The following is a 23,081-nucleotide window of genomic DNA, read 5'->3' as shown; positions in this document are numbered from 1 at the left end:
AATATATGTAAGGAGTAAGTTTGATGCAAAGCAGTTATGATGATATCTGACAAGAAATGTAAATCATTAGCAGTAAGTATACTACCCTTAAACTCAGTTAACTTTATGAAATACAGACCCACAAAACAAAAATAGCAGAATTTGATGTAAAAAAAATTCAGGGGACTTTGAAGAATATAGACATTCTAGAAGCAACAACAATTTGGCCTGGTGACTAATTTTAAGGAATGGGAAAAGGATGGATTGGAGTATAAATTATTATTCCATATTATTATTATACATAATTGCTATTCCCTGCATCAGCAAGGTAGTGCCAGGAAACAGACAAAGAATGGCCCATCCACTCATATACACATATGTGTACATAAATGCCCATATATGCACATTTCTTTCAAACTATTCGCCATTTCCCGCATTAGCGAGGTAGCGTTAAGAACAGAGAACTGGGCCTTTAAGGGAATATCCTCACCTGGCCCCCTTCTCTGTTCCTTCTTTTGGAAAATTAAAAAAAAAATAATGAGAGGGGAGGATTTCCAGCCCCCCGCTCCCATATATATATATGCACATATGCATACATATTCATACCAATGTGTACATACATATACATACACACACAGACATATACATACATAAACATGTACATATTCTTACTTGCTTGCCTTCATCCATTCCTGGCGCAACCCTGCCCCACAGGAAACAGCATCGCTACCCCCTGCTTCAGTGAGGCAGTGCTGGGAAAACAGACAAAAAAGGCCACATTGGTTCACACTCAGTCTCTAGCTGTCATGTGTAATGCACCAAAACCACAGCTCCCTTTCCTCATCTAGGCCCCACAGACCTTTCCATGGTTTACCCCAGATGCTTCACATTCCCTGGTTCAGATCATTGGCAGCAAGTCAACTCCAGCATAACAAATCATTCCAATTCACTCTATTCCTTGCATGCCTCTTACCCTCATGTATATTCAGGCCCCGATCGCTCAGAATCTTTTTCACGCCATCCTTCCACCTCCAATTTAGTCTCCCACTTCTTGTTCCTCCCACCTCTGACACATATATCCTCTTTGTCAATCTTTCCTTACTCATTCTCTCCATATGTCCAAACCATTTTAATGCATCCTCTTTTGCTCTCTCAAGCATACACTTTTTTTTTCCACACATCTTTCTTACCCTTTCATTACTTACTCGATCAAACCACCTCACGTCATATATTGTCCTCAAACATTTCATTTCCAACACATCCACCCTCCATACAACCGTATAGTATTGTTGGAACTACTATTCCTTCAAACATACCCATTTTGCTCTTTCAGATGACTTTCTTTCCTTCCCCACATTTTTCATCGCTCCCAGAACCTTAGCCCCTCCCCCACCCTGTGATTTGCTTCTGCTTCCATGGTTCTATTCGCTGCTAGGTCCACTCCCAGATATCCAAAACTCTCCACTTCCTCCAATTTTTCTCCATTCAAACTTACATCCCCGTTAACTTGTCTCTCAGCCTTACTGAACCCAATAAATAACCTTGTACTTATTCACATTTACTTTCAACATCCTCCTTTGATACACTTTTCCAAACTCAGTCACCATATTCTATACCAAATGTAAGTCAAAATAGACATAAACAGTCAGATGGAAGAAGACAATTTACTCCAAACAGTTTTAATATCTGTGACAAAATTGAATGAAATAGAGCAAATAATGTAAAGATAACACCAAATGAAGAGGAAGTTCTCAGTACAGGTTGAGCATCTCTAATCCGAAATTCTTCAAAATCCAAAACTTTTTGAGTGGCAACATGATGTTACAAGTGGAAAATTATGGATGGTATTTATGGTATTTTATTTTTTTTACTGTTAATTACTTATGTGTAAATAAGTATTAGAAAATTATTGCTTATCAGTAGCATATAGATTCAGAGTCAGGAATGAAGGTGATGCCAATCAACCACATATTGTCCACTTGGATAGCAGAGGTTTTGACACCTTAGCTTTCTGATCGTTCATTGGTACACAAACTTTATTTCATGTGCAGAACTATTAAGAATGTTGCATAAGTAACCTTCAGACAGGCTATGTGTACAAGGTGTTTATGAAACAAAAATGGATTTTGTGTTTAGACTTGGTTCCCATCCCCAAGATATCTCATTGTTATGATTTTATTTAGTTTAATTGCTGTTTTTTTGTTTTTAGGATTTTCGAATATTTTCATACACATAATGAGATTTCTTTTATATCTCATTATGTATATGCAAATAATCCAAAATCCTAAAAAAATCCAAAATCCAAAACACTTCTGGTTGCAGGCATTTTGGATAAGGGATACTCAATCTGTGGTAGTAATGTAATTACAGTTATAGCAGTTTTCTACCAGTGCATGAATTAAATGATTACTAGATTAGCAGAGCATAAAGGATAATATGATCACATAAAAATAAGGATTCCAAGAGATAGAAAACAGTGAATGAATAGAAAAATTGTATGGAAGAAAGAACTTCAAGATTGTCACTAAACAGAGAAAATGGAACAGAGAAAAAACAAGAAATGCTGAAAGGGTAATAGTAGAGCTCTTAATGGAAAAGAACAAAGAATTAAAGAAGAAAAAGTAATTCAGAGCATAGATCTGAATCCAGAAGTCCTATTTGCATACCTAAATAAGAAAAGAACAGTTATGTAAATGACTCCAGAAGAAACTTTCAAATGCCAGTTAATCCATGTTAGTCAGTATTTAGTATAAAAGAGAATGATGAAGTTTATGAATATTTGATTAATTGATTTACTTTTTTATAATCAACACTGGCCAAGTTTTTGTAAACGAGTCCTGGTGTGGTTTTACTGGAGACCTTTTTAAAGACTCCTGCAGCTCAAGGATATGCTACTTCCAGTAGCAGGGATTTTTTGTTTTTTATGTTGGAGGCTCCAGTTACAGACAGAAGTCCATATCAAGGCTGGTCCTAAATTGAATTTTTTTTTTTTTTTTTTTTTCTTCTCCCGCGTTTGCGAGGTAGCGCAAGGAAACAGACGAAAGAAATGGCCCAACCCACCCCCATACACATGTATATACATATGTCCACACATGCAAATATACATACCTACACAGCTTTCCATGGTTTACCCCAGACGCTTCACACGCCCTGATTCAATCCACTGACAGCACGTCAACCCCGGTATACCACATCGATCCAATTCACTCTATTCCTTGCCCTCCTTTCACCCTCCTGCATGTTCAGACCCCGATCACACAAAATCTTTTTCACTCCATCTTTCCACCTCCAATTTGGTCTCCCACTTCTCCTCGTTCCCTCCACCTCCGAAACATATATCCTCTTGGTCAATCTTTCCTCACTCATTCTCTCCATGTGCCCAAACCATTTCAAAACACCCTCTTCTGCTCTCTCAACCACACTCTTTTTATTTCCGCATATCTCTCTTACCCTTACGTTACTTACTCGATTAAACCACCTCACACCACACATTGTCCTCAAACATCTCATTTCCAGCACATCCATCCTCCTGCGCACAACTCTATCCATAGCCCATGCCTCGCAACCATACAACATTGTTGGAACCACTATTCCTTCAAACATACCCATTTTTGCTTTCCGAGATAATGTTCTCGACTTCCACACATTCTTCAAGGCTCCCAAGATTTTCGCCCCCTCCCCCACCCTATGATCCACTTCCGCTTCCATAGTTCCATCCGCTGCCTGATCCACTCCCAGATATCTAAAACACTTTACTTCCTCCAGTTTTTCTCCATTCAAACTTACCTCCCAATTGACTTGACCCTCAACCCTACTGTACCTAATTACCTTGCTCTTATTCACATTTACTCTTAACTTTCTTCTTTCACACACTTTACCAAACTCAGTCACCAGCTTCTGCAGTTTCTCACATGAATCAGCCACCAGCGCTGTATCATCAGCGAACAAGAACTGACTCACTTCCCAAGCTCTCTCATCCCCATCAGACTTCATACTTGCCCCTAAATTGAAATATAGATATGATTGATGAAAGAAAGAAAGGAAGGAAGAAGAGATGAACAAAAGTATTTACGATTTTTTTGAGAAAGTGAAAAACCTGCCTTTTTGAAAGTGACAGGTCATAGTTATTGGGAAAGACATGAGAGGGTACAGAGTTTCAAAGCTTTGAGGTGCAAGGAAAGAAATAGTTATCAAAACAGCCCACTGGAGAGCTACTAGTGGCCACAAGGTAATCAGGTGACACAGTAGCTTGCCAGGTATTGCATGGTGTACCTAATGGTGTGGGGCAGAAGAAGGAAAGTGAACCACCATTATGGCATAGGGCAAGTGGGTCAAGTTTTGAGGTTATCCTGGCAGAGTTGAGTTGGACTACTTTTGACTCAACTCTTTCTGGTAAGAATTCAGAGCTAGAGCCACCTGAGATGTGAGATCAGTACTCCATACAAGGACAGATCAATCTTTCTTTATAGACAGAGCAATGTTTGGAAGCAAAGACATTTTGATATCTAAACAGGGTTCCTTGCGCTACCTCGCAAACGCGGGAGACAGCGACAAAGCAAAATAGATAAATAAATAAAACAGGGTTCCTTATTTCTTAGAGGCAGACTTACCTGCTTCCATTATATGAAGGTTGCAAGATAGGTTGGGTATTACAGTAACTCCAAGAGAGAAAAAAGTTGAGGAATTTTTTGATAGAAGTTGAAAGAAAGGGAACATGGATGTGTTGGAAATTAAATGCTTTCAGATGATATGTGATGTGAGGTAGTTTGACTATGTAAGGAAAGATAGGTCTTGAGCCATGAAATCAGAAGAAAGGAAAAAGATAGGTCTTGAGCCATGAAATCAAAAGAAAGGAAGGGGGTGGACATGTTGGAAATGAAATGCTTTTTTAGTGTGTGGTGCAAGGCAGGTTGTATATGTAAGGAAAGATGGGTTCGTAGTTGTAGTGGTAAGCACTGTCTGATTTAGAGAGCGGACTAAGATGTACTGAAATGATTTTTACGTTATTTTTATAGTTACCCACAAGGCATAGGCAAACGTGCCTCAGTGAATGCCACCTCAGGTGAAAAGATAAAAGTAAGAGAAAAACAATGAAGAAATTAGTGAAGACCTTGTATACCTGACTCATAAAGATTGAATGATTATATGAATAGGGAAGCAGCAACGTGATAAATGCAGCAGGTTCAAGCCTTGGTGCCAGGAATGCTTGTAGACAGCTTATTAAAGCAGAGGTCAAAATGATAGTTGTAGAACAGTAAAAGGGCAGCACCATCATGATGAACATTAAAGGATGGTGGCAAGAGTTAATGAGACAGAGGACTTTTGATTCCACTCGCTAAATAGATAGGTTGATGAAGAACCATCACAGATTTTTTTGCAGTACTTCATAAGAGGGTGAAAAAAAAGGCCTGTAGATAGAGGTGAAGCATTCCTTTATTCAAAGGAAGTGTGATAACCTCTCCTCGTCATCCACTGATAGGTGTTTCTGGTCTTTAGTTAAGGGCATTTCTAACAACTTTTATCACTCTAGCTTTCCCTCGTTTTTCCATTCTGACGATACTATAGCTGTCTTTCCTGTCGATAAAGCAACTCTCTTTGGTTTCCATTTCTCCTTTAACACCACCTTGGATGACTAAAATTCCCTCACTCCCTGATGCTCCTGTTACCAATCCTTTACCTCCTCCTGTAATCTCTCTCCAGATTGTTTGAAATGCTTCTTTCTGTGGACACATGCAAGGATTACAGTCTTGATGGCTTCCGTCCAAGTGTACTGAAAGAGTGTGCCTCTGAACTTGCACCTGTGCTTGCTTATCTTTACTTTTTCTATTTAAAAACCAGAAGTTTTCCTTCTTCTTGGAAATGTGCTTTGATACGTCCCATTCCTAAGAAGGGTGATTATTCTGAACCCTCTAACTATAATATTATTGCTTTGACATCTACCATTTCCAAAGTCTTTGAATCCCTCCTCAGCTCACATATCCTTAAACACCTCATAAATCACAGTCTTCTTTATGATCACCTGTATGGCTTCCATAAGGCAAGATCCACTGGTGATTTTCTTACCTATCTTACTAATGTATGGTCATCATCCCTGAAAGATTTTGGGGAGTTGTACGTAGTTGCCCTTGACATATCTAAAGCTTTTGACTGGGTGTGGCATTGGGGTCTCATCTCAAAGCTCCATTTTTTTTAGCCTCCCTCCCTCTCTTTGGTCCTCTCTGGCTGACCAATCTTTGTGGTTGTTGATGGATCAGCCTCCCCTCCCTTCTCTCCATCAGCAGTGGTGTCCTTCAAGGTTCTGTCCTGTCCCCTAATCTTTTTCTCCTTTTTTTTCAATGATTTCCTTTCTTCCACAAATAATCCAGTGCTTTCATACACTGGCAACTCAACACTCCATTCATCCACATTCTTCAATTCTGCTCCCTCTTCTGTCTCTTGATCTGCATCTTATCTTGACACAGCTTCTTCAGTAAACTTGGACAGGATATGTCAGTGGGGTACACAAAATCTTGTTAAGTTTAATGCTTCCAAGACCCTATTCCTACCCATCTCTTTATTGAAAACTTTTCACACTCGTCTCCCCTTTGACAGTTCTGCAATTCCACCTCTTGACTCATTGAACATACTTTGTATTACTGTAACATCCACTCTTTCTTGGAAACCCCACATTAGGGGAATAGCTTAATCTGCCTCTATGAAACTGGGTGTCCTGTTTAGATGTCAAAACTTCTGAAGAGTTGTTCCTTTTATACAAGGGGTTGAGTCATCCTTGTGTGGAGTACTGCTCTCATATTTGGAGTGGTTCTATCTCTGCATCCTTACTTGACAGAGTTGAAAGCGATTCAGCGTATAAACTGTCCCAGGCTAACTTTCAGACTTGACCCCCTTTTCCCCTATGCTGCAATGTTGGTTCACTTTCCCTCTTCTATAGGTAATACTTTGGTTTTTGCTCCTGAGAGCTACTACTTGTATGCCCTTACCACCAGCTGGACCATACAATACTTGGCAAGCTGCTGCATCACATGATTATTGTGAGGCCATTGGCAACTCAAGGGTGGGCCATTTTGATATGTGCTTCTTTCCCTACATGTCAAAGCTTTGGAACTCTTTACCCTCTCTTGTCTTTCCCAAAAACTATGACCTGATACATTTCCAAAGACAAATCTTTCACTTTCTCAAAAAAGATTGAATTACTTTATCTTTTCTTTTTCCATTTCATAATTCTCTCTATATTTAGATTAAGGCCCAGCCTTGATTTGGACTTTTGTATGACTGGAGCCTTCAACTTAAAAAAAGACTATACAGCACCACCAGCTTCTGGAAAGCAGCCTTTATGATGCTGATTATGTAGAGTTTCTAGAACATAAGAGAGATGTGGTTATACTCAGCATGCTTATGTTGTTACAGGGTTGAATGATGTTAGGATGAAATTGAACAAGAGAAAGCAGCTGACACTTGGAAAGAGATATAGGGAGAAATTTCAGTCTATCACAGTTGAATTTAATGAGGTTATTGACTCCCCTTATAAGATTCTGCACAGGTCAGAATTTAGAGAGGAAATTTGTTGTGTGTAAGAAAGAAAATGAATATTAGAATGAAGGGGAAGGGAAAGTGAGTTCAAGAAAGTAAAGTGGAATCAGCAGTTTGAGGGTGAATTTGATATGAGATAATTTTTTGTGAGAAGAAAGAAAGGTGATAGGATAAAACTCTGAGGAATACCATTATTGATAGGATATGAGGGGGAAGTTGTTGGGAAATTTCAGCCAAAATCGTTGAAAGAGGTGATCACAAAGGAGAGATGATCACCAATAGACCTTTTGCTGCAAAAGCCATACTAGTGATTGGAAAGAATTTTGATTCTATATACTTGAAAAAATGAGACTTAATGATGGTTTCAAAGACTTGGGAGACAGTAGAAGTGTGGGCAGTTGGCCAATAGTTGGAGAGTTTAGAGCAGTTTCTTTTCTTAGGGATGAGCTGCACCAAGGAGGAAAAGTCTGGGTTTTTAGACACATGAAATAGGCAAGCAGGGGCTAGAGCTAGCTTAGAGGGGATACCATCTGGGGCCACTTGGAGTTGGGAAAGTACTAGGAAGACCCTGCATTGGTAGCATAGATTCAGTGAGAAGAATCTGGAGAGGCTGACCTGACATGGAGTCATTCAAAATTGAGTTAGAGGATAATGAGATTACAAAAAGATTGGTTTTATCAATTGGAAGATTAGTTATAGACTGACCAGGTTGGAAAGGAGGAGGAAAGGTTGAATTACAGAAATTGTTTGAGTTACTTTTGGTTAAGGATCAGAAAAATTTGTTAGTGGAAGTTAAATCATTACACTTTCTTTTCATGGAAGTGTGCTTGACAGTTTGCATAATAGTTTTGCAATGATTGTAGGTTGAAATGATTGCTGAGTAGTTGTCATATGAGAGGGGTAGATTCAATACCAAGCATGTTCTGTTCCTGATGTAGCAAGCATTAGAGCAAGAGCAATCATGAAGTCTCTGGGCTCAACTATGGATAGCAGCCTCTAATTTCAGTACAGTGTGTATGTGTGCAAATGAAGCTGTTACAGATTTATTCCTCACACTTATGATAGCAGAAGCACAGAATGGTGATTGGGTGAAAAGAAAAGGCAGGAGATACTGCTGAAATAGTATCTGTTGTCATCTGTTCATATGTTAAGGGCCTTTGAGAGAGTCCTAATCCATATGATTATGTTAGGTAAGATCTCACTTTAATACTGAAGCATGCAGCTGGATAAAAGGCTAACTCATCAGCAGAAAATCATGAATGTCTACTATTTTCCCAACCATGGGATCAAGTTTTGGATTTCCTTTGTTTTTATCCATGAAGTGGGTCCATGTCATGTGGGTGTGGGCTGTTTGTGGGCGAGTCTGGTAGACAACCATTTCTGGGAAGAGGCCATATGAGTGTCACTAACTAGGCAGCGTTGCTAGAGTGAGTGTCAGGGTAGCCTTTTGTGTTATGATATAGGTGGCTGTATGCTTTCTGGGAGTACAAAGATGCCTCGTCAGTGGTGATCCAGTGCCATCATATCGTTACATTACAGTATTGTACATAATCTCTTTGTACCTTACAGAATATGCATTTTGTTTTTGATATACAGCCAGTGTATTTTTCTAACCATGAAGTGTTCATTTTAGGACTCGAGGTATATACCTGAATGGTTACTCCCTTTGACTCCATATTTTTTCCCGTAGGCCCTGTTCCTTGTTAACCATGGTTTTGCCAACCACAGAATCTTTCAGGAACTTACGCCTGTTGTTGGCAAGGGATATATGTACATTCTCTTTCAGGAACTCCTTACATCAAAAGAATCCTTCCTTTCCTGTTTCTGATTGTACCATGGTCTTGAAGATGCAGGAGCCCCATACAATGGGCACTGGGGTTATTCATGATATGTAAATTATTTTATATCATAGGTCCAAGTACCAAAGTCTTTATATATGCTGATGATACAAAAATAGTACATTTGATAATGTCCAAGATTGTAGAAGTACTGTAGTCAAAATTTCATAGGCAAAATTTCAGCTTTGTTCAAGAAGCATCAAATGAAGTTCAATATAGACTTATGTAAAGTGATACATTTTGGAATATATATCACAAATACAGCTTGGTTGGAAAAGGCTTTGCTGAGATCCAAAAAGAGGAGGATCTTGGTGTGATTATATATCATTAGTTATGTGAATTGTGCATAGCAAAGTATAGCAGTCATTCAAGAAGTAACCACAGTAATGTATTATGATTCAATGCAAGAGACTTCCACTGCATAACATGAAATACCCATGCTGACCCTGTGTGACACTGTGATAACACATCACATATTACATTTCTAGATTCTAAATTATCAGAAGAACCAAGTTATGGATTAGCAGACTTATGCTATGATTAGATACTGTCATTTGAGAAAACTTAAGGAAATTAAACTATCATTTTAAGGTGCAAAGGTTCCATTATGAATTGAGGGGAATTTTTCAGATAGTTAAGAAATATAAAACATCAGTGTAGTCACAGTTTGAAGAACACAAATATCTAGGAACTACAAAAAAATTTTTGAATCTTGAAGGACAGAGGTTCTTTGTTAAATTTATTTAGCTATATTTATTATATTTATTATCCCTGGGGATAGGGGAGAAAGAATACTTCCCATGCATTCCTCACGTGTCGTAGAAGGCGACTAAAGGGGACAGGAGTGGGGGGCTAGAAACCCTCCCCTCCTTATATTTTAACTTTTTAAAAGGGGAAACAGGAGTCACGCGGGGAGTGCTCATCCTCCTCGAAGGCTCAAATTGGGGTGTCTAGATGTGTGTGGATGTAACCAAGATGAGAAAAAAGGAGAGATAGTTAGTATGTTTGAGGAAAGGAACCGGGATGTTTTGGCTCTGAGTGAAACGAAGCTCAAGAGAAAAGGGGAAGAGTGGTTTGGGAATTTCTTGGGAGTAAAGTCAGGAGTTAGTGAGAGGACAAGAGCAAGGGAAGGAGTAGCACTACTCCGGGAACAGGAGTGGTGGGAGTATGTGGTAGAGTGTAAGAAAGTAAACTCTAGATTGATATGGGTAAAACTGAAAGTGGATGGAGAGAGATGGGTGATTATTGGTGCATATGCACCTGGGCATGAGAAGAAAGATCATGAGAGGCAAGTGTTTTGGGAGCAGCTGAGTGAGTGTGTTGGAAGTTTTGATGCACGAGACCGGGTTATAGTGATGGGTGATTTGAATGCAAAGGTGAGTAATGTGGCAGTTGAGGGAATGATTGGTGTACATGGAGTGTTCAGTGTTGCAAATGGAAATGGTGAAAAGCTTGTAGATTTATGTGCTGAAAAAGGACTGGTGATTGGGAATACCTGGTTTAAAGAGAGAGATATACATAAGTATATGTATGTAAGTAGGAGAGATGGTCAGAGAGCGTTATTGGATTACGTGTTAATTGATAGGTGCACGAGAGAGACTTTTAGATGTTAATGTGCTGAGAGGTGCAACTGGAGGGATGTTTGATCATTATCTTGTGGAGTTGAAGGTGAAGATTTGTAGAGGTTTTCAGAAAAGAAGAGAGAATGTTGGGGTGAAGAGAGTGGTGAGAGTAAGTGAGCTTGGGAAGGAGACTTGTGTGAGGAAGTACCAGGAAAGACTCAGTACAGAATGGAAAAGGTGAGAACAAAGGACGTAAGGAGAGTGGGAGAGGAATGGGATGTATTTAGGGAAGCAGTGATGGCTTGCGCAAAAGATGCTTGTGGCATGAGAAGCGTGGGAGGTGGGCAGATTAGAAAGGTTAGTGAGTGGTGGGATGAAGAAGTAAGATTATTAGTGAAAGAGAAGAGAGAGGCATTTGGATGATTTTTGCAGGGAAATAATGCAAATGAGTGGGAGATGTATAAAAGAAAGAGGCAGGAGGTCAAGAGAAAGGTGCAAGAGGTGAAAAAGAGGGCAAATGAGAGTTGGGGTGAGAGAGTAGAAGCATGGGAGGTGGGCAGATTAGAAAGGTTAGTGAGTGATGGGATGAAGAAGTAAGATTATTAGTGAAAGAGAAGAGAGAGGCATTTGGATGATTTTTGCAGGGAAATAATGCAAATGAGTGGGAGATGTATAAAAGAAAGAGGCAGGAGGTCAAGAGAAAGGTGCAAGAGGTGAAAAAGAGGGCAAATGAGAGTTGGGGTGAGAGAGTATTATTGAATTTTAGGGAGAATAAAAAGATGTTTTGGAAGGAGGTAAATAAAGTGGGAACAAATGGGAACATCAGTGAATGGGGCTAATGGGGAGGTGATAACAAGTAGTGGTGATGTGAGAAGATGGAGTGAGTATTTTGAAGGTTTGTTGAATGTGTTTGATGATAGAGTGTCAGATATAGGGTGTTTTGGTCGAGGTGGTGTGCAAAGTGAGAGGGTTAGGGAGAATGATTTGGTAAACAGAGAATAGGTAATAAAAGCTTTGTGAAAGATGAAAGCTGGCAAGGCAGTGGTTTTGAATGGTATTGCAGTGGAATTTATTAAAAAAGGGGGTGACTGTATTGTTGACTGGTTGGTAAGGTAATTTAATGTATGTATGACTCAAGGTCAAACCACCTCACACCACATATAGTTCTCAAACATCTCATTTCCAGTATATCCACCCTCCTCCACACAACTCTATCTATAGCCCACGCCTCGCAACCATATGATGTTGGAACCACTATTCTTCAAACATACCCATTTTTGCTTTCCAAGATGATGTTCTCACCTTCCACACATTTTTCAACACTCCCAGAACTTTCACCCCCTCCCCCACCCTGTGACTCACTTCCGCTTCCATGGTTCCATCTGCTGCCAAATCCACTCAGATATCTAAAACACTACTTCCTCCAGTCTTTCTCCATTCAAACTTACCTCCCAATTGACTTGTCCCTCAACCTTACTGTACCTAATAACCTTGCTCTTATTCACATTTACTCTCAGCTTTCTTCTTTCACACACTTTTCCAAACTCAGTCACCAGTTTCTGCAGTTTCTAACCTGAATCAGCCACCAGCGCTGTATCATCAGCGAACAACAACTGAGTCGCTTCCCAAGTCCTCTCATCCACAACAGACTGCATACTTGCCCCTCTCTCCAAAAATTTTACATTCACCTCTCTAGCAAACCCATCCATAAACAAATTAAACAACCATGGAGACATCACTCACCCATGCCGCAAACCAACATTCACTGAGAAACAATCACTTTCCTCTCTTCCTACTCGTACACATGCCTTACATCCTTGAAAAAAACTTTTCACTGCTTCTAACATCTTGCCTCCCACACCATATATTCTTAATACCTTCCACAGAGCATCTCTATCAACTCTATCATATGCCTTCTCCAGATACATAAATGCTACATACAAATCCATTTGTTTTTCTGAGTATTTCTCAAATACATTATTCAAAGCAAGCACCTGATCTACACATCCTCTACCACTTCTGAAACCACACTGCTCTTCCCCAATGTGATGCTCTGTACATGCCTTGACCCTCTCAATCAGTACCTTCCCATATAATTTCCCAGGAATACTCAACAAATTTATACCTCTGTAATTTGAGAACTCACCTTTATCCCCTTTGCCTTTGCCAATCCTCAGGCACCTCACCATGAGCCATACATGCATTAAATATCCTTACCAACCAGTCAGCAACACAATCACCCCCCTTTTTTAATAGATTCCACTGCAATACCATCCAAACCTGCCGCCTTGCTGACTTTCATCTTCCACAAAGCTTTTACTACCCTTCTCTGTTTCCCAAATCATTCTCCCTAACCCTCTCACTTCACACACCACCTCAACCAAAACACCACATATCTGCCACTCTATCATCTAACATATTCAACAAACCTTCAAAATACTCACTCCATCTCCTTCTCACATCGCCACTGCTTGTTATTACCTCCCCATTAGCTCTCTTCACCGATGTTCCTATTTGTTCTCTTGTCTTACGCACTTTATTTACCTCCTTCCAAAACATCTTTTTATTCTCCCTAAGATTTGATGATACTCTCTCACCCCAACTCTCATTTGCACTCTTCTTCACCTCTTGCACCTTTCTCTTGACCTCCTGCCTTTTCTTTTATACGTCTCCCAGTCATTTGTGCCATTTCCCAGCAAATATCGTCCAAATGCCTCACTCTTCTTTTTCACAAATAATCTTACTTTTTCATCCCACCACTCACTACCCTTTCTAATCTGCCCACCTCCCATGCTTCTCATGTGCTAGATATAGGGAAATATATCTGTATAAGTAGGGTAATTGAACCCTGTAATTTCCTACCCACTAATGTTGTTAGTGTCAAAACAGTTGATTCATTCTAGAACAGATTAAACATTTACTTTGTATCCAGGTGATTAGTGGTGATTAATTAGACAGAAATCATTTAAGATCTTTTACCCCTTATTATCTCTAGACAGATATTTGTGCAAGCTGAGCAGTGCCTCTAAGCAGATATGTGTACATTGTTTTATTCTGAGCCTGGGTGGTGATAGTGCATGATAATTTCTCCCCACAGATAAAAATACCTCCAGTCATACCAATGAGAATATATTGTTTTTAGATTTTTAAGTAGGAAATTGAGCAGCTTTTAGCTTGATTTAGAGGACAATGGTGATCTATCTTTAGATAATATTGAAAGTGGTTTTATGGACACTGACTCTAGCATTGAAAGTTGACTACGACAAGGCATGAGAAGTTTTTCTAGCAAAAGTGGAGGTAGTGTAATTAATGCCTGATTAGAGCAATTGATAATATTTAGAACTTTTATATTTTTTGCTGTTATGAAAAAGAATTATCACTGAATTACATTGATCACAAGAAAAGATTTATTGTATAAAATGAAATTTAATGATAATCATGGGCCATATTCCCTCTCTTTTTAGCACATTGTGCTGAAACTTCTGCTAAACTTGTACACCTGTTAAAGTGAAAGTAGTGGACAAAACTTATTTTTGAAGTGTTTTTTTATTTCATTTTTATATGAGAATCTTTGAAATTATAATTTTGAACTTGAAAAAACATGAATTTTCAGGGTTGATTACTTGCATTAGTAGCTTCTTCATCTCATCATAAGTTCATCTGTTTTGCTACTAATGTAGCCCTTCACCATCTCAGGGACAGCACATCTCTGTCTGACCCTAAAATGAGTCATGATTAATTCTTTCTCATCTGTATATCTGTCAGTATATATAAGCTGTATCCCTACTCCCAAACATTGTAAGAAATTTTGAATTACTCATGTGATGTATACACATAAATGTTTGCCAGAAGTAGATCCAATATTTCTTCAGGAAAGGGAAGCAGCTAATGCCTGTTTAGCAGCAGAAGCAGACCCTTCTACAAAAACTGAGTTCATTCTCCATGGTCGGCAAATGCACATAATGAAAGCTGTCAGCAGAGAGTATTTAGAGAAGAGAAAAGATCAAAAGGGCCAGCAAAAAATTAAGACAGATAAACGAAATCTCTTCTTGGCTCGGGAAGGATGTAAGTACTCTCATACTTTCTCTAATTTTGTAAACAGGATTTTTCATGGATAAAGTGTGCCATTTCGTACATTCAAAACTGCCCATGCCTAACACTGCTATTCAAGGTTGTCAAAGGCTTAGATAATATTAATTTGACAAGCAAGTTAAGGTTGCATTCATCAGATTTCACTCCTAGTAATGGATACAAAGTTGTGAGCAAATGTTTTACCTTGAGTTGGAAGAAGTTATTTTCTTCAGCAGCATTGTCAGTATAAGGATTTTTTTACCAATTTTAGTTGAAAGAAACACTATATATATATATGTCTAAGAATAGACTTGATGGATGTTTTGTTCAAATCCATGACTGACATTAAATGCTCCTCTTTGTTTATATGGAAATTTTACAGTATTTTCATCTTTGAAATATCTGTTTGTCTTTCTCATCTTACCACACTATTCTGGGAGTTTCTGATTGCTTCCACTATCACAGTCGGCCTCAAAAGGACCTAGTGGTCCATTGCTGTGTGAATTCCTTCGTATTAAAATGTAAGTGTCATTGTAAACATGATAGGGGAAAGAGAAGAAGGAGTCATGCGGGGAGTGCTCATCCTCCTCAAAGGCTCAGATTGGGGTGTCTAAATGTGTGTGGATGTAACCAAGATGAGAAAAAAGGAGAGATAGGTAGTATGTTTGAGGAAAGGAACCTGGATGTTTTGGCTCTGAGTGAATCGAAGCTCAAGGGTAAAGGGGAAGAGTGGTTTGGGAATGTCTTGGGAGTAAAGTCAGAGGTTAGTGAGAGGACAAGAGCAAGGGAAGGAGTAGCACTACTCCTGAAACAGGAGTGGTGGGAGTATGTGATAGAGTGTAAGAAAGTAAACTCTAGATTGATATGGGTAAAACTTAAAGTGGATGGAGAGAGATGGGTGATTATTGGTGCATATACACCTGGGCATGAGAAGAAAGATCATGAGAGGCAAGTGTTTTGGGAGACAGCAACAAAGCAAAATGAATATTATGAAATAAATAACTACTGTATATGGTGAAGAGCTTGTGGATTTGTGCTGAAGATAGAGTGGTCATTGGGAATACCTGGTTTAAAAAGAGGGCAATACATGAGTATACATATGTGAGCAGAAGAGATGGTTAGTGGGCTTTATTAGATTCATATTAATTGAAAGGCATGTAAAAGAGAGACTTTTCATTTAAATGTGATGAGAGGGGCAGGTGGTGGGATGTCTGATCACTATCTTATGGAGGTGAGGGTGAAGATTTACAGAGGTTTTTGGAAAAGAGGAAACAATATTTGGTAGAAGAGAGTAGCAAGAGTAAGTGAGCTTGGAGAGGAGACTTGTGTGAAGAAATGTATAAATTGTATAGAATGGCAAAAGGTGAGAGTAAAGGAAGTGAGGGAAGTGGTTGAGGAATGGGAGGTATTTAGGGAATTAGTGATGGCATGTGTGGAAGTCGAGAACATTATCTCGGAAAGCAAAAATGGGTATGTTTGAAAGAATAGTGGTTCCAACAATTTTGTATGGTTGCGAGGCGTGGGCTATGGATAGAGTTGTGCGCAGGAGGGTGGATGTGCTGGAAATGAGATGTTTGAGGACAATGTGTGGAAATAAAAAGAGCGTGGTTGAGGGAGCAGAAGAGGGTGTTTTGAAATGGTTTGGGCACATGGAGAGAATGAGTGAGGAAAGATTGACCAAGAGGATATATGTGTCAGAGGTGGAGGGAACGAGGAGAAGTGGGAGACCAAATTGGAGGTGGAAAGATGGAGTGAAAAAGATTTTGTGTGATTGGGGCCTGAACATGCAGGAGGGTGAAAGGAGGGCAAGGAATAGAGTGAATTGGATCGATGTGGTATACCGGGGTTGACGTGCTGTCAGTGGATTGAATCAGGGCATGTGAAGCGTCTGGGGTAAACCATGGAAAGCTGTGTAGGTATGTATATTTGCGTGTGTGGACGTGTATGTATATACATGTGTATGGGGGTGGGTTGGGCCATTTCTTTCGTGTGTTTCCTTGTGCTACCTCGCAAACATGGGAGACAGCGACAAAGCAAAAAAAAAAAAAAAAATGTACAAGGGGTGCGTGTAGCATGCAAAAGGTGGGAGATGGGCAGATGAGAAAGGGTAGGGAGTGGTGAGATGAAGAAGTAAAGTTTCTAGTGAGAGAGAGAGAAGAGAGGCACATGGGCAACCTTTACAAGGAAGGAGTACAAATGATTGGAAGATGTGAGAGAAAGCAGCAGGAGATCAAGAAGGTGCAGTGGTTGAAAAAGAGGGCAAATGAGAGTTGGGGTGAGAGAGTATCATGAAACTTTAGGGAGAATGAAAAAATGTTTTGGAAGGAGATAGATAATGTGTGAAAGACAAGAAAACAAATGGGAACATTGGTGAAGGGGGGAAGTGATAACAGGTAGTGATGAAGTGAGGAAGAGATGGAATGAGTATTTTGAAGGATTATTAAGTGTGTTTGATGATAGATTGGTAGATGTAGGATGTGTTGGTTTGGGTAATATGCAGAGTGAGAGAGTCATAGACAGTGGTTTGGTGAAGAGAGAAGAGGTGTTGTGGTTTGGTGAAGAGAGAAGTGTTGAAAGCTTTGCATAAGATGATATGTGGCAGTGGCTGGGATTTAAGTTTGAATAGAGAGAAATTGGAGTATGTGAATTGTTTTAGATATCTAGGAGGGGTCATGGGAACAAATGGGACCATGCAAGGGACAAAGGTTCTAGGGGTGCTGAAGAATGTGTGGAAAAAGAGAACATTATCTGGGAGGGGAAAATGGGTATGTTTGAAGGAATAGTAGCCTCAGCTATATTAATGGTTTAAGAGGCGTAGGCTATGGACAGGGTTGTGGAAGGAAGGCGGATTTATTGGAAATTAAATGTTTGATGACAATACGGCGTGTGAGGTGGTTTGATCAAGTAAGTAATGAAAGGGTAAGAGAGATATGTGGTAGTATAAAAGTGTGGTTAAGAGAGCAGGAGATGTGTTGAAATGGTTTGGTCATATGTAGAGAATGAGTGAGGAGAGGTTGACACAGAGGATATGTTTGTCAGAAGTGGAGGGAATAAGGAGAGTGAGAAGACTAAATTGGAGATGGAAGCATGGAGTGAAAAAGATTTTGAGTAAATGGGTCCTGAACATGCAGGAGGGTGAAAGGCGTGCATGTAATAGAGTGAATTGGAATGATGTTTTATACAGGGGTCAACATGTTGTATACTGGGGTCGACTGCCCAGACATATACTAGTTACTTTTTCTGTTTATGTTCTGGATGCCACCCATCTCTCCATCATTAAAGATATCACTTCACCATATTACGAGATCCCTTATGCCCCAGGATGCAATCCCCTCTCTAAAGACCTACCCCACAAATGTGTTGCACTCAACAAAGACAAACAGAGCATCACTTCAGTTCTTGACCTGCAGTTCTTCCCTGTGTGCATACCTAGTACCTCGCAGAAGTGGGGCCTGGGGTAGAAAAGTAGCTGTAGTAAGGTAACCTAAGGTAAGGTTTCTCATTATTACAGAGATTCCGATCTCTTCATGGAAATGTTTCTACATTGACCAAAAATGTTTTTTCCTCTTAATTTTTTTCTTTTTAATTGTAATAACTAAATTTTTTACAGTTGTACGTCCAGGAACGCAGGCAACAGTTGGCTTGTCCATGGCTGATCTTGCTCTGCGTACTAGTAGGGAACAAGTTAAACGTCGAATGCTTCAAAATTTAAATATCTTTGTGTCTACAACTCGCCTTTGTGTCCACAATTTACCAGAGATGTTAAAGGATAAGCAGTTGGAAGGAATCTTTAGGAAACATGCACCAGCTGGAGCTAAAATTACTGAGGTTAGATATTCAGGTATTTTGTGTTTTACTGTATGATTTGATGTCTGCAGATAAGGCCATTTTTTGTAAAGACAGGAAGGGCACTTAGGTACTGTTTAGAAAAATTAGACACTTGACCGGGGATGAGGATGTCATTGAGTGACTGAGATGCTGGATATATTTGATTTGTGCTGTGGAACTGGGAACAGATTTGATAGTAGTGCTGCAGTTACTGAAATTGTGTAGCCAAGTTTTTGGTCTGAAAATATGCTAGGATTGATTTTTTTTATGTTTTGCACTTATTAATAAAAGATATTCTTTTCAAGATACATGTTAAAAATGATTAAGTCCTATTCTATATTTCTTCCATATGTTCTTTGGTGTTTCAGCAAAAAAAAAAGGCATCAAGTTAGGGAAACACAAGGCTGATGACACATTCACTTTTAAATGCACTCAAAAATGTAACTATGATATAATCATAATGTCCTATAATCACTCACCAAGGTGTTACTTAATCATCCTCCCTGTCACTTTATGCCATCAGGCTTCGTTGCACATTTGTTCCCCCACTCAGTCTTAAACCTTGTCAGTAGTAAGGAAGAAACTATATTGTACAGGGAAGGATGAGTTAGATAGCAAAAGAGGATAGGGGAGGGGTCTGGCTTTGAAAGATTCTTTTCATAGGTCTAAAGCTAACTTCATGATCATGCTTGCCCATCACCTGCCCATGATCATATAGTTTTACTGCAGTAGTGTACAAGGGAAAAGAATTTACTTAAAAAAGTAATATCCGAAGTTACAAACTCAAGATGGAAATAACTTCATAGTGATTGTCTTCATTAGATTATGCCATCTACACAGTGCTGTCTTCTAAGGATAATCACTTTGGAGGCTCTTCTCCTGGTAAGGTCTTTGAATGGCTCAATCTTTTCAGGCCACTCATCTTAAAGATGAAATAAAGTTTTTGGACAAATATCTCTAGGTTAACAGTCAGTTGATATACATTGAAGAGACGAAGCTAGGACGCCATTTGGTAAACGTGATTATTACATTACATTATTACACGAAAGTGCACTTGGGAACTTTTCGTGTTTCATTTTCCCCATGGACTCATAGGAATATATATATATGTGCGTGTATGTGTGTACATATATAGTATATATATATATATATCTTCTTTCTTTCATACTATTCGCCATTTCCCACGTTAGCAAGGTAGCGTTAAGAACAGAGGACTGGGCCTCTGAGGGAGTATCCTCACCTGGCCTCGTTCTCTGTTCCTTCTTTTGGAAAATCAATATATATATATATATTTTTTTTTTTTTTTTTTTTTTTTATACTTTGTCGCTGTCTCCCGCGTTTGCGAGGTAGCGCAAGGAAACAGACGAAAGAAATGGCCCAACCCCCCCCCCCATACACATGTACATACACACGTCCACACACGCAAATATACATACCTACACAGCTTTCCATGGTTTACCCCAGACGCTTCACATGCCTTGCTTCAATCCACTGACAGCACGTCAACCCCTGTATACCACATGACTCCAATTCACTCTATTTCTTGCCCTCCTTTCACCCTCCTGCATGTTCAGGCCCCGATCACACAAAATCTTTTTCACTCCATCTTTCCACCTCCAATTTGGTCTCCCTCTTCTCCTCGTTCCCTCCACCTCCGACACATATATCCTCTTGGTCAATCTCTCCTCACTCATTCTCTCCATGTGCCCAAACCATTTCAAAACACCCTCTTCTGCTCTCTCAACCACGCTCTTTTTATTTCCACACATCTCTCTTACCCTTACGTTACTTACTCGATCAAACCACCTCACACCACACATTGTCCTCAAACATCTCATTTCCAGCACATCCATCCTCCTGCGCACATCTCTATCCATAGCCCACGCCTCGCAACCATACAACATTGTTGGAACCACTATTCCCTCAAACATACCCATTTTTGCTTTCCGAGATAGTGTTCTCGACTTCCACACATTTTTCAAGGCTCCCAAAATTTTCGCCCCCTCCCCCACCCTATGATCCACTTCCGCTTCCATGGTTCCATCCGCTGACAGATCCACTCCCAGATATCTAAAACACTTCACTTCCTCCAGTTTTTCTCCATTCAAACTCACCTCCCAATTGACTTGACCCTCACCCCTACTGTACCTAATAACCTTGCTCTTATTCACATTTACTCTCAACTTTCTTCTTCCACACACTTTACCAAACTCAGTCACCAGCTTCTGCAGTTTCTCACATGAATCAGCCACCAGCGCTGTATCATCAGCGAACAACAACTGACTCACTTCCCAAGCTCTCTCATCCCCAACAGACTTCATACTTGCCCCTCTTTCCAGGACTCTTGCATTTACCTCCCTTACAACCCCATCCATAAACAAATTAAACAACCATGGAGACATCACACACCCCTGCCGCAAACCTACATTCACTGAGAACCAATCACTTTCCTCTCTTCCTACACGTACACATGCCTTACATCCTCGATAAAAACTTTTCACTGCTTCTAACAACTTGCCTCCCACACCATATATTCTTAATACCTTCCACAGAGCATCTCTATCAACTCTATCATATGCCTTCTCCAGATCCATAAATGCTAATTTGCATTATTTCCCTGTAGAAATCGTCCAAATGCCTCTCTCTCCCCTTTCACTAATAATCTTACTTCTTCATCCCACCACACATTACCCTTTCTAATCTGCCCACCTCCCACACTTCTCATGCCACAAGCATCTTTTGCGCAAGCCATCACTGCTTCCCTAAATACATCCCATTCATCCCCAACTCCCCTTACCTCCTTTGTTCTCACCTTTTTCCTTCTGTACTCAGTCTCTCCTGGTACTTCCTCACACAAGTCTCCTTCCTAAGCTCACTTACTCTCACCACTCTCTTCACCCCAACATTCTCTCATCTTTTCTGAAAACCTCTACAAATCTTCAACTTTGCCTCCACAAGATAATGATCAGACATCCCTCCAGTTGCACCTCTCAGCACATTAACATCCTAACATCCAAAAGTCTCTCTTTCACGCACCTATCAATTAACACGTAATCCAATAACGCTCTCTGACCACCTCTCCTACTTACATACGTATACTTATGCATCATTTCCCTGCAAAAATCGTCCAAATGCCTCTCTCTTCTCTTTCACTGATAATCTTACTTCTTCATCCCACCACTCACTACCTTTTCTAATGTGCCCACCTCCCACGCTTCTCATGCCACAAGCATCTTTTGCGCAATCCATCACTGATTCCCTAAATGCATCCCATTCCTCCCCCACTCCCCTTACCTCTTTTGTTCTCACCTTTTTCCATTCTGTACTCAGTCTCTCCTGGTACTTCCTCACACAAGTCTCCTTCCCAAGCTCATTTACTCTCACCACTCTCTTCACCCCAACATTCTCTCTTCTTTTCTGAAAACCTCTACAAATCTTCACCTTCGCCTCCACAGGATAATGATCAGACATCCCTCAAGTTGCACCTCTCTGCACATTAACATCCAAAAGTCTCTCTTTTGCACGCCTATCAATTAACACGTAATCCAAAAACACTCTGTGGCCATCTCTCCTTCTTACATACGTATACTTATGTATATCTCGCTTTTTAAACCAAGTATTCCCAATCACCAATCCTTTTTCAGCACATAAATCTACAAGCTCTTCACCATTTCCATTTACAACACTGAACACCCCATGTATACCAATTATTCCCTCAACTGCCACATTACTCACCTTTGCATTCAAATCACCCATCACTATAACCTGGTCTTGTGCATCAAAACCACTAACACACTCATTCAGCTGCTCCCAAAACACTTGCCTCTCATGATCTTTCTTCTCATGCCCAGGTGCATATGCACCAGTAATCACCCATCTCTCTCCATCAACTTTTACCCATATCAATCTAGAGTTTACTTTCTTACACTCTATCACATACTCCCACCACTCCTGTTTCAGGAGTAGTGCTACTCCTTCCCTTGCTCTTGTCCTCTCACTAACCCCTGACTTTACTCCCAAGACATTCCCAAACCACTCTTCCCCTTTACTCTTGAGCTTCGTTTCACTCAGAGCCAAAACATCCAGGTTTCTTTCCTCAAACATCCTACCTATCTCTCCTTTTTTCTCATCTTGGTTACATCCACACTCATTTAGACACCCCAATCTGAGCCTTCGAGGAGGATTGCCACTCCCCGCGTGACTCCTTCTTCTGTTTCCCCTTTTAGAAAGTCAAAATACAAGGAGGGGAGGGTTTCTAGCCCCCCACTCCCAT

General features: G+C 40.0%; 1 protein-coding gene across 1 annotated transcript in view; it reads left to right on the top strand.

Annotated features, from left to right (window-relative positions):
* The window catches only part of LOC139747155 (RNA-binding protein 28), an 85,931-nt gene that overhangs the window by 33,176 nt on the left and 29,674 nt on the right, over positions 1–23,081 (top strand). The window contains exons 5-6 of the mRNA XM_071659106.1: positions 14,782–14,974; positions 18,591–18,808. Of these exons, the coding sequence (XP_071515207.1) occupies positions 14,782–14,974; positions 18,591–18,808 (411 nt within the window). The remainder of the gene's footprint in view (positions 1–14,781; positions 14,975–18,590; positions 18,809–23,081) is intronic.

The sequence above is a fragment of the Panulirus ornatus genome, chromosome 67 (genome assembly GCF_036320965.1).
Source record: "Panulirus ornatus isolate Po-2019 chromosome 67, ASM3632096v1, whole genome shotgun sequence".
Taxonomy (NCBI): Eukaryota; Metazoa; Arthropoda; class Malacostraca; order Decapoda; family Palinuridae; genus Panulirus; species Panulirus ornatus.
This window is presented reverse-complemented; position numbering and strand designations above follow the sequence as displayed.